Source organism: Phoenix dactylifera, chromosome 8 (assembly GCF_051530095.1).
Source record: "Phoenix dactylifera cultivar Ajwa chromosome 8, Ajwa_hap1_PhDact_Kaust_v1.1, whole genome shotgun sequence".
NCBI classification, from domain to species: Eukaryota; Viridiplantae; Streptophyta; class Magnoliopsida; order Arecales; family Arecaceae; genus Phoenix; species Phoenix dactylifera.
This window is the reverse complement of record NC_143197.1, coordinates 7501-19888: the sequence shown is the minus strand read 5'-3', so window position 1 is coordinate 19888 and position 12388 is coordinate 7501. Positions and strand designations below refer to the sequence as shown.

Here is a 12388-nt window from a genome sequence, read left to right as displayed (position 1 = left end):
ATTACTTCTAAACTAGTTAAACATCACTTGATGCATGGGCTGGAGTCTTTAAATCACATGATTTTTGATGTATAAATAGCTCACACTTCTAAACTATTTACACACCACCATCCTTTTCTTCTTGATCTCTCTTTTATCATCTCCAATCACTGTTTTTGCTCTTTCTAAACGACACTTCCATCCTTTTTTTATATCAATAAAATTTGCAATCCAAATTTCTGTTATAGGACAAGTATGAAGCAACCCCATGACAAGTTTTCTTGAAAAACTTGTGGACATATATCTCATCTAAAAACCTAAAACAAAAATTTTGTGCTTCCTTGAACTTTTTCTGTCCTGTTTTCTATAACAGGACAGCAGGGAGATCTCTTGACCTAAACCCTTGTCTAATCCCTTCCACAGGTCCAGCTATGCCTGTAAGCCATCCTTAATCTGTCCTACATCAATTTTGGCATTAGAACTGATGGACCCTACCTTTCTCTGCCATTCTTTCCATCTTTATTTTTTTCTCTCTCCGTCAAGTTTTTGGATTAAAAATTAAGTTCCAAGACTGATGCTCTCCCCAGCATATCAAATATGAGAAGAAGGTTTTGACCACATGCATGATGATATGACATCTATCAAAAATCATCTCACATCCAAGCTATGTTGCAAGCATGTGCTACAACCTTAGGCATTCGGCAGTGCACTGATGCAGATGAAGGCCCATCTTATGGCAGTGAGAATGTTTCAGCTGAAAGCGAGGATTTCTACATTGAAAATCACGCAAGTGCTCATCCTTCAAATTTAGATGCTAAGATTGAAAATGCACCAGCTTAAAAAATCTGGTTAAGAAGACTGAAGGCTCTATAGAAATAATTTTAAAGGAATTTCTAATTGCTGAAAGCAACACCAATTAAGACCTATAACTGGATCAAAGCACGTTGAAGATATGATCCTTGCTAATTCTGCAGTTTCCTTGGTAAACACTATCAATCAAGTTATCAAAAGATTCATAGTTACCAATTGTCGGGCACCACAACAAATGATTAATGAAGTGATAGGGAGAATGTTCTACATAGGCCTCTATCATCCAATGTTCAAGACTCAGAATGGTCGATCAAAATTTTAAGGGATATGATCTTGAGGACCAGGTAAGCATAACAGAAGCAAATGATGCTGGAGCATTTCTTTGCATCCATATCCATGGCATATGTCGTGACTGGTTGCTATTTAGAGGTCAAGATGACAAAAAAAGACAACTATTTTGAATTGTTTTAGTATTTAATAATTAATTGAAGTGTTTCTTTGTAAGAAAACGAATCTACTGTTTGGCACTGTACATGCTACAATACTGTCAAAAGTGAATAGCATACATGACTTTTCATTTAGGAGTTTTAGTTAGGTCTCCTTAGTGTCCAGCTAGAAAATCTTAGATAAAATTTAAAGCATGGTTCTGGGGATTTTAATTGGAGTTAAATGAATAGGTGGTAGCTGATTTCTCTAGGTACTTTCCAATTTGAAGAATCCTAGTTTGCTTGTAAGAGAGGTCACTGGATGAAAGCATTGTATGTGGCTGTTGAAAGAAAGAAAGGATTTCTCTGCCTTTCTTTCCATCTTTATTTTTTTCTCTGTCCGTCATGTTTTTGGATTAAAAATTAAGTTCCAAGACTGATGCTCTCCCCAGCATATCAGATATGAGAAGAAGGTTTTGACCACAAGCATGATGATATGACATCTATCAAAAATCATCTCACATCCAAGCTATGTTGCAAGCATGTGCTACAACCTTAGGCATTCGGCAGTGCACTGATGCAGATGAAGGCCCATCTTATGGCATTGAGAATGTTTCAGCTGAAAGCGAGGATTTCTACATTGAAAATCACGCAAGTAATCATACTTCAAATTTAGATGCTAAGATTGAAAATAAACCAGCTTAAAAAATCTGGTTAAGAAGATTGAATGCTCTATAGAAACAATTTTAAAGGAATTTCTAATTGCTGAAAGCAACACCAATTAAGAGCTATAACTGTATCAAAGCACGTTGAAGATATGACCCTTGCTAATTCTGCAGTTTCCTTGGTAAACACTATCAATCAAGTTATCAAAAGATTCATAGTTACCAATTGTCGGGCACCACAACAAATGATTAGTGAATTGATAGGGAGAATGTTCTACATAGGCCTCTATCATCCAATGTTCAAGACTCAGAATGGCGATCAAAATTTTGAGGGATATGATCTTGAGGACTAGGTAAGCATAACAGAAGCAAATGATGCTGGAGCATTTCTTTGCGTCCATATCCATGGCATATGACGTGACTGGTTGCTATTTAGAGGTCAAGATGACAAAAAAAGACAACTATTTTGAATTGTTTTAGTATTTAATAATTAATTGAAGTGTTTCTTTGTAAGAAAACAAATCTACTGTTTGGCACTGTACATGCTACAATACTGTGAAAAGTGAATAGCATACATGACTTTTCATTTAGGAGTTTTAGTTAGGTCTCATTAGTGTCCAGCTAGAAAATCTTAGATAAAATTTAAAGCATGGTTCTAGGGATTTTAATTGGAGTGAAATGAATAGGTGGTAGCTGATTTCTCTAGGTACTTTCCAATTTGAAGAATGCTAGTTTGCATGTAAGAGAGGTCGCTGGATAAAAGCATTGTATGTGGCTGTTGAAAGAAAGAAAGGATATCTTTAGGTCAGGTTTGACCCTTCTTCTCTCTCTCTCATATTTCTCCCTTGCTTCACAAATTTTGTTTCATACAGAAACATAAAATTTGTGATCCCAATTTCTGTTATAGAACTAGTATGTTGTTTTCTTTAAAAACTCTTCTTTGGACCTATAACTCACCTGAAGACCTATAGCAGAAATTTTTGGCCTTCTTTTTTGAAAGAGAAGGTGGCAGGGACCATTAATTCATTTCATGGGTACTGAAATGAATACAAGCAATCCAAGAGTCAAAACTAAATTAAGAAAGCAAGAAATTGAAATATCTTGGTCTTTACTAGGACTCAAGTTGATAGCACTCAACATCCTTGATTAAGTCTCCAGTTGATGACACTGACAAAAAGTTTGCCAATTCCTTCCTCTCCAGGCAAATCACCAGAGAGCCAAAATCGTAAGGTAATGAGTCCAAAGGATAGGGCTGAAAACAGGTTGGATAATTTCCAACCATACTCAATTTGGATTGGATTCAGAACAAATTCTTGTATCCAATTGGATCCTGATACTTACCAATAAATCTTGCCAGATCTAAAACTGGATTCAGATTCTAAAGATTTTCCGAATCCAGATCTAGATATCTGGTAAATTCCAGTAAAATATTGTCCCAAAATAATTTTGTTCCCATGCGTAGAACCGTACTTATGGCATGTTACTTGGATAACAAACACTGAACCACCAGGGTACAACATTCAATCCTGTTATGCAGTTATGGTTTATTTTACTTATTTAAATCTCAGTCCTATCATTAAATAGAATAATTAGGATGATACTTTCTATTTAATAATTAATTATTTTTATAACTATCAATCCTCTTCCCTTGATAAAAATGAAAGAATGAATATATATCATTTTATTATTTATACATATATTTTATTTACAAGCTCTCAAGAAATAGATAATTCATGATTATCTTTTATATTTGTTGCAATTAAAGAGTAATGGTTGATGTAGAAAATTTATAAAATCTATTAACATTTTTATGTTACTAATATCATTATTATATTTATCAAAGTTATATATATAGAAAATTAATATTTTATTTTAATGCAAATCCAATTAGACTAGTGACTTGAACCCTTGACCAGGTCGGTCTCCATTAGGGTTTAGGAACTATACCCATGCATCATGTGCGATCTAGATAGATAATGCGGGTTTATTCTCATCATGTGTGGTCATTTATGTTAGTTTTCATTATTGAATTCCACTCAAGATCCAATTTATATCCAAAAAAATCTGACTTATATCCATATTCGGATACCAAATACGAATATAACTAATATTCAACTTGTATCTTTATCTGGATCAGATATTAATATATTCATATTTGTATCCATATTTTTTTCAGCGAATATAAATGTAGATACAGATATTAAACGAACATAGATATGGATAACATCTGTTTTCACCCTACCGAGGGACCTTTCAATTCTAGAATTTCTACAAGATTTCCAAGTAGAAGATAGGGAACCAGACAAACCTTTTATAGATAACCTGGTTTTAAAGAATTTCAACAATCCTCTAGTATGGTGGCACCTAGAAAACTAGTGAACCCCATTTTCCTCCGGCATTGCAGAGATCACAATTAGAGAAAAATTGCTAGTGCCTTTTCAAGAGATTCTCAGCAATCAATAATTTATCATTAACAGCCAGCCAATTGAAATTTTTAACCTTAAGACAAATAACATATGTCTATATAGGAGAGAATTCCTTCGTGACCAGACTATCAAAGTTTAGAAATCTGTAGTAAGAATTGACATTGAAAGATCCATCAGAAGACCATCTCTAATGAGCTTTATCCAGATGAAGAAGGGTTGAATTGTGAAAGAGAAGATAACAAATCAGAGAGCGTTCCAAATTTAAGTAATCACCAATTGTCCTTCAAAAGAAAAGATGTAAATGAAAAACACCATCGGACCATTGAACAGGAGGAGACACAGCAGCATATTCATCCAGAGTGATGGAAAACAGATCAGGATAAAGATCAGATAAAGGGAATTGAGATTAGAATAATTTTTTGGCGGGCCTGAATTTTACAATCTTCAAAAAAACATCCTTCTCTGTAACAGAACAACAAGGAGATTTCTTGACCTAAACCGTTGTATAATTCCTTTGGTCCACCTATGCCTTTGTAGGCCAACCATAATTAGTCTTACATCATAATTTCAAATTCAGTACAAACAGAAAGAAGCACACTGCTATAATAACAACCACAATTACCATAGTACCATGTCTAGCTTTCTAGAGTAAAATGAAAAGTAATTTATATTCTTCTAAAAAGGATGTGTTGTCAAAGGACACATTAGATGTCAGCCAAATACAAACATTTTGAACTATGTCCTCGTTAAAATGATAGCTGCAGTCAGTACACAAAACAAAACTCAAAGCATAAGGGAGAAGAAAGTAAGCATCATCACAACAATTAAAAAAAATAATCATTAGGACAAAGGTCACCTGAATGCAGATATAAACATCTATCTGTATGTGAATATACACACAGAGAGACTGTCCGACATTAAGACATTAAGGGACCCAAAAATGATGAAGAAAATCATGCATGCATCCCATCAGTACATAAAGAGTTACAACATTCATGCTTCATTGCAAGCATGCAAATATATGCCAACACTAAAAACTAGTATAGAAAGATCAAGTAGAAATCAAAGTAAACTTTCCTTAGGTGCACTTTCTCGAATTTCATCAACCAACCAACTAAATAAAAAGTTACAATTTTAGTTGTGCGAAGGTGTTATACGATGCAAATATAAGTATCTCTACCGAACATAAACTAGTCATAATCTTGTGATAACTTGGATTTATTATGAATATATGACAGGCTAGACAAATGTGAAAAAATATGATAGGACCAGTTTTTATTTGTTTTCAGTTGTTAGATACGTGAACTGGGGCTACCCTCAATGGTTAAACCCCTCTGCTTAACAACCAGAGGTTCTAGGTTCAATTCTTGGGTGGTGCACACCCAAGCATTAGGACATTGGTAATTATAATGCAGGTGGGCCTCCTTTCTCTCTCGAAAAAAAGTTGTTACATATGCATAGTAACTTGTAGTACTGATGAGAGCATAATAATTTAGCTCACAAGTTCATCATCACAAATGCCAATACCCAATTTATTTGGATCCAGCATACAAGCCTATAGCTTTTCATATCTGGGGGTGTCTCAACATCATCACTTGGCTCACATGCTACCTAATCTAGCTTATATATGTGCCTCATGTAAATGATTGATGAGATATCTTGCTTCCAACATGAGAAAGTTAAATTCAGAAGCAATATGGCCAAACTGCACTAAACTTATTTGATAACAGAAACTGCAAAACATATTTCATGAACAGCACAATTTGAAACTACACAAACTAGAAATAGTACATAAGTTATTGAACTCAAGCACTGTCTTGAAAGAGCCATTTGGCAATAGATGATGATATGTGCTTGAAAGCCAGAAGCAGTTAAAGCTGGGTGAGGGGGCACAAAGCAACATCCTATAGATAGTGCAAAAAGTGACGTAGAATTTGCCTTAAGATACATTAGTACAATAGATTATTTTTGGTGCAAGGAGTTGGAAGCTTTAAGAATTTGGGGAAAAGTAGAATCAAGATACCAAAGCAAATTGATATCTAGATCGACAATTCTGCTTCCTACACACAAGTGCAAACACAAATTAGTTATGGAAGTATATACCGAGAACTTGAGAGCACACATTTTGTGATCTGTCTACAAAAGAAGCATGATCTTACTGCATTTTTTTAGTGACTGATGCCTTGAAAAACTACATGTTGCACCTATGGAGCATGGCCAATTTTCTATCAACTAGCATGCATAACATTTAAATTATTTTTAAAAGTTTCAATCAAGCCCACAACGAATCCAGTGAATATGAACCATTCAAAATTCAGATGGAACAATGACCGATAATTCCAAGTGAAACCTCTAATTTCTGAAATGGAACAATGACCAATAATAACCATTTGAAGCAGTACCTATAATCAAAAGCAGGAAAGAAAATAGAAAATAGAAAATATGTCAAATTCCAAGTGAAACCTCTAATTTCTGAAATGGAACAATAACCAATAATAACCATTTGAAGCAGTACCTATAATCAAAAGCAGGAAAGAACCAGTGCAAGAAATTCACTACCAAACCCACAGTAGCAATATCTGCAATGGCAGTATCCATCAAGTGAGTGTGTTGAACCTGGACTTTAACATAATTAAGCCCTTGCATAGCTCAGAAGACAACCTACGATATTAGATAACTCTCAGTACTCAATATTGAGAGGGAGAAAAAATATTCAAAGTTTAATATCTCATAACTTCAGGAAAGTACAGTTTGGTTCACAACCTTTACAGAGAGACTTTTCGCCATCATGAGTTTTAGCAGCATGAACTTGCGCAAGAGAAGCACTTGCCAGTGGAATTGGATCAAATTCTGCAAAAATCTGAGCATTCATAATTGTTTAATCAATAGAGGAGTACTTCATAGGTACTGTGAAATGAATGACCTTAAAACATGCACATATATTAAATGAAGAAGGCCTTTGCTATTAAATAAATTGTAAAGAAGAGCACAAGAAGGCATACCTACCAGCAACATTCATTATTTCAGCACAAATAGAAAATAAAGAAAAATATACTTTTCTCTAGTTTTTGCAAGATAAACTTGAAAAAGGAAATGTAACTGAACGGACTTTCTCTGGTGGCCCCAAGCTCTTTCACAAATACACTTCGCACTTGATCACAAGAGGAAACTGGACATCTCTTCAGCATTGAGGCCCTCATTGTTTGTACGTATTCTTGAGGAACTATATATTCCTATAACAAAGTAAATTATCCATTAAAAAGATAAAAATGAAATGGATAAAAACAAGTATCAAAGAACAATGGTTACATTTCAACTGAGATTTTCTCCTAACTAATTGTACTTTTTTTATTTTTTTAGTGAAAGGCTAACAGCATAAGATAAAAACAAACTATATATTATTATTAAAAAGTAAAATTTTCCATTTAAAGAAAAAGATTGACGGTTAATTGAATTTTCAATGAAAATTTCCTACATTTGAAATGAAGTATTTCTCTAAATAATTGTACAATTCTTTTAGTAAAATGCCAGCAGCATAAAAACATAAAGGCACCGCATATCCCTAACACCAAAAGGATATTATAAAATGCCGCATAAGGTGGTCGTGGATTTTTCTGTTTTTCGGGTGGGGGATGGGTGGTATGACTCCAGGCCCATGCCTATAGATAATCAAAAGAACCTCTTTCAAAGAGCAAGAAGAAGTGTAAAAGGTGCAACTACCCTATAAAGCAACCCAAGATGGTCTTCATCCTCATCCAGAAACTAATGAAATTATCTGATTTATGAAATGATTTTCTGATTACTCCCAGAATTTTGCATCTGAAGTTTATCCAAACTTCATAAAAATTACAATTTTACGAAACTTTGTGGTGACTTCTAGAAATACAAAAACGTCATGAAAATCTTTCAGTATCTCCTATTCACCGAGAACAATTTAGTAGAATCTAGTGCTCTATTCATCCACTTTTAATTGTTCAATATGTTTTTGAGTATTACTAGGCAAAATAATCCCAAATTTGCTAATATGTTACTTTTTTCATAAAAAATTCACCTCTTTCACTCCCTTGATCATGGAAATATAACAAGAACAAAGACCAACTTTATCTTCCTACCTTCATACCCACTATAGAAAATAATCATATGGAATCTCTAGCAACACTATATGGACGCTATGTGTCTTTTGTATCCTTTTCACACCTATGTAAACAACTAAATTGATTATGTGATATCATCAAAAAAAGGCAAAACTGGACCTTTGATGAATCTAACCCTTATAGCAGGAATCATGCATTTAAAATAGAAGACCTGCTTCATATAATCCCCTTGGAAACTCATCCTCACACTCTCTTTCTAAGTGTTTTCCTATTTCAAAATAGTTTAAGAGACCTACTTCCCTATACCCAAACATGAATCAACTCCTGCTCCTGCAGCCACTTCTAATAAGCAAGATCTAACCTCTTCAAGATGCTGGTGTTGCTTCTGCTTTTAAAAAGTTTTTTTCATGAAAGGAGAAGATATGAAGTAGGTTTTCAAGCTTCTCCTAAAAGCAGTTTTTCTTGACTTGTTCTCCTTGTAGAAGCAATTTTCAGATATTGGTACCGAACACATATTTTCTACGAAGCATTTTTTTGTCTTAAAAGTTACAAAAGCACTCTTTTTAGGCAACAGGAATCATGTCCTAGGTAATTATTAATCCTTATGGAAGCTTATATAATTGAAGGAAGATAATTTCTTATAGTCCCATTAAGACATGGAGCTAAATCAACAGATATCTGTCCAGTTACTATTTCAGCATCCTCAAACTGAGTGATCAAATAATCTACCAACTTTCATCCAGATTTTTTAGGTCAAGAAGGGATAATATCGACATAGAACATTGGAAGCCAATTATTGACCTAACATTTAGTTATTTATTGATGAAATTGAATATTTTAATATAACAAAATATAAAACTAAAATATGAGATACTTGATCTTAAACTTCATGCATTTTAATCATTAAGTCACATAATGGATATTACATCTCAAAATTAATTCAGATTAAAACTCATAAAACAGTAGTCAATAAAAACCCCCCAAAATAAATAACTTTCCTATGCTCAACTCTTATGCATAAGATTGTTTTCAGTACTCTTAATGCTCTCTTATTTTACATGTTCTCATTCTCCCTCTTTAACGCTCAGTTTTTGGCAAAATATCATTCCTAATCCGGAAATTTTCAGTGAATATACCAGATATTTATGCAGTAAAAGGCACAGATTTTAATTTAGCTCTCCAACAGTCCAAACAAAATGATATTTGGGAAGAAAGAAGGCACCCTGATCCAACTGATTTATTTTTTTGAGATTTCACTAGTTGACTTCTCCAGTTCCTTGGTTGTTGACCAATGAAATTCAAGGTTCATAATTTTGTGACATGAGACGGCATGTTCTTCTAGTGTTTCATGAGGTTCATAATTTTGTGACACTAGATGACATGCTTTTCCAGTGTTTCATGAAATGCATTAGAAAAATTTATATTGTACAGAATAAGATGGTCTAATTTGAAACATACCAATTGACCAATATGTTGACCAAGCTTGATGTAAATTCCTCCACTATGGAAGCATAAGTCTTGAAGCCTATAAGCAAACTGATTATGGACTTCATGCTTGGCTCTCAACCATTCAACACTTCCTTCTTTAAGCCCCCATAATGAATACTGATAGTCTGAAAAGGAAAAAAAGGCAGCAAGGCAGAGCACGAATGAAAGATGGAGAGGTGATACAAACATTTTTTCTTAATAAATATCACAAAACAGTAGCATCAATTTCTAACAAGCAACATCATAGGGCATTCACATTCAATGATAATTTTTTTGGTGAACAATGAAAATTCACCAAGCGCAAGGCATCATATGTGGTTATACCAGATGTACAAGCGAAAGGGCTATATTGATTTTTTATAATTTTTTTGGTGAGCAATGAAAATTCACCTAGCGCAAGGCAACATATGTGGTTATACCAGATGTACAAGCAAAAGGGTTATATTGATTCTTTAAAATCATGTTTAGAATGAATGTGGTCAGGAATGGGCTCATAAGGGTAAATATTATAACATTTAAGAACCAGTTTTGGTATTAGGGGTCACATATTCAAAATAACATGTTAAATCTACAATTCTCAATTAAACATCAACTAGCTTTTGAGAAGATTATTAGAACTATTATAGCACTGAAGCATGGCCCTAGAATTTAATTAACTGTGGCTATGAATTGAAACCTCAAAAAAGAAACCCAAAAAGATGCAGAAAATCTTACCTACTACAGCATGAGCACTACACATGGTAGCAATGCTATAGTAATCTAATCTCGCTCTCTCAAACCTACTTTAAACATCAAACATATAGTTTAAGTCTAATAGATGCAAAGTTCAAAAATAAAAAGCAATTAAAGCATCTAAATTACTGCCACTGCAGACACTCTCCTGGACAAAGATGATTCTCCATAGTGTAAGTATAAACCCTCATCTCATATCTGCTAAGAGGGTGTCTTTTCCAATATATCTAGCATTGGCCTTGCTTAACATTATTATTTATAAAAAAGGGGTTATTTCTTTTGGTGAAAAAGGGGAGGGGGTTCATTTAGACCTCACTACATTTGAAACGGCAGAAATTTGTCGATTTCAGATACATGAAAAATAACATGTCAGCCAAATATTGTTATTTGTCTGAAGATTATCATTTGAATAATATCATAGCATCGTCACATTACTGTTAGCAGCTATACAATTGAAATTAATTACAAGATTACTAAATGTACGGTTTAACTGAATAAAATAAGATTGTCAAATTTTAACTATGTAAAGGCCCTATATGATCATTATAAAAGTTTTTGGAGAGTTTTGGGTTATGTTTGTACTTATGCCAAAGAGATATAATGAAACTCATTTCTTTTCTTTTCCTTTATTTTCTAATTTTACTTTTTATTTTATATTTTATTTTATATTTATTAATTATTTCTTGTTTTGGGGGTTATTGTCACGAAGACTGTAACGTTTCCCGCACTATCATAGTTATGTTGTTACCCAATCAAAACCAGGAGAGAGAAATGTTCAAGAGTAGCAACAAAAAGACTAAATAAATTTCAAGCTCAAGAATGCTGACAAGTGAATGGGCTATAGTTTTCAGCTCATCCAATTAACTGTCCAGGTTAATTCTCATTTCAAAACAAGATTTTCAAGGAGTCCAAAGGTCATCAACGAACGTTGTGTGAGGCATGCTTCCATATTCACGTGCATGAAATATAGATCTTAGTCAAGTGTTACGGATCAGAAGATTTTCCAAAGCTTTTAGGTTTGGAAGCAGAGCCATAGATGAGCCCCCAAAAGTTGAGGGTTTCGGATAGAAGACCCTCAAACCTAAATCACGAAAAAGGAACTGAAACTTGGCATAAAGAGGTAGAAAACCCTAAAGTTTAAATCAATACGAAAAGAAAAGGAAAAAAAAGAAAAGGGACAAGAAGAGCAGACTTACCGAAGGCCATGGTAGCAGCGGTGATGGAGTCGCCGATGAGGCGAAGGGGAACGATAGTGCAAATCTTGAAAGTGCTTGAGGGATCGTCAGAGGTAGTGATGGCTGCGGCCCCTGCTCTGCCAAGAAGGGTGAGGGCAGCGGGCTTCGCCCCAGCCGCCACTTAATAGCCCTTATATGGCACACCCGTCGTGGGATCGCAGCTCCGGCGAGCGAGGAGATGAGGAAAAACAAGGGACGGCTATTGGCCGAGGCCTTCCGTTCCTTTCTTTTTGAGGCGAAGGGGAATGATAGTGCAAATCTTGAAAGTGCTTGAGGGATCGTCAGAGGTAGCGATGGCTGCGGCCCCTGCTCCGCCAAGAAGGGTGGGAGCAGCGAGCTTCGCCCCAGCGCGCCACATAATAGCCCTTATATGGCACACCCGTCGTGCGATCGCAGCTCCGGCGAGCGAGGAGACGAGGAAAAACAAGGGACGGGTATGGGCAGAGGCCTTCCGTTTCTTTCTTTTTGAGGCGAAGGGGAACGATAGTGCAAATCTTGAAAGTGCTTGAGGGATCGTCAGAGGTAGCGATGGCT

At 34.9% G+C, this 12388-nt stretch overlaps 1 protein-coding gene across 5 annotated transcripts in view; it reads right to left on the bottom strand.

Moving 5' to 3' along the window:
• Positions 1-1597: 1597 nt before the first annotated feature.
• Positions 1598-12388, bottom strand: part of LOC103698679 (putative ABC1 protein At2g40090) — a 10928-nt gene continuing 137 nt past the window's right edge. Inside the window, exons 1-6 of one of the 5 annotated variants that reach the window (XM_039124141.2) lie at positions 11816-12388; positions 9858-10012; positions 7415-7538; positions 7069-7155; positions 6821-6884; positions 1598-1849 (exon numbers count right to left, since the gene is read on the bottom strand). The exon at positions 11816-12388 is cut by the window's right edge and continues 137 nt beyond it. In XM_039124141.2, the coding sequence (XP_038980069.2) occupies positions 1762-1849; positions 6821-6884; positions 7069-7155; positions 7415-7538; positions 9858-10012; positions 11816-11825 (528 nt within the window). In that variant the 5' untranslated portion in view covers positions 11826-12388 and the 3' untranslated portion in view covers positions 1598-1761. Of the gene's footprint in view, positions 1850-4679; positions 6967-7068; positions 7166-7307; positions 7539-9857; positions 10013-11815 lie in introns of those variants that run through there. The other 4 variants (XR_015967656.2, XR_003383831.4, XR_016396091.1 and 1 more) reach the window with 4 other exon arrangements.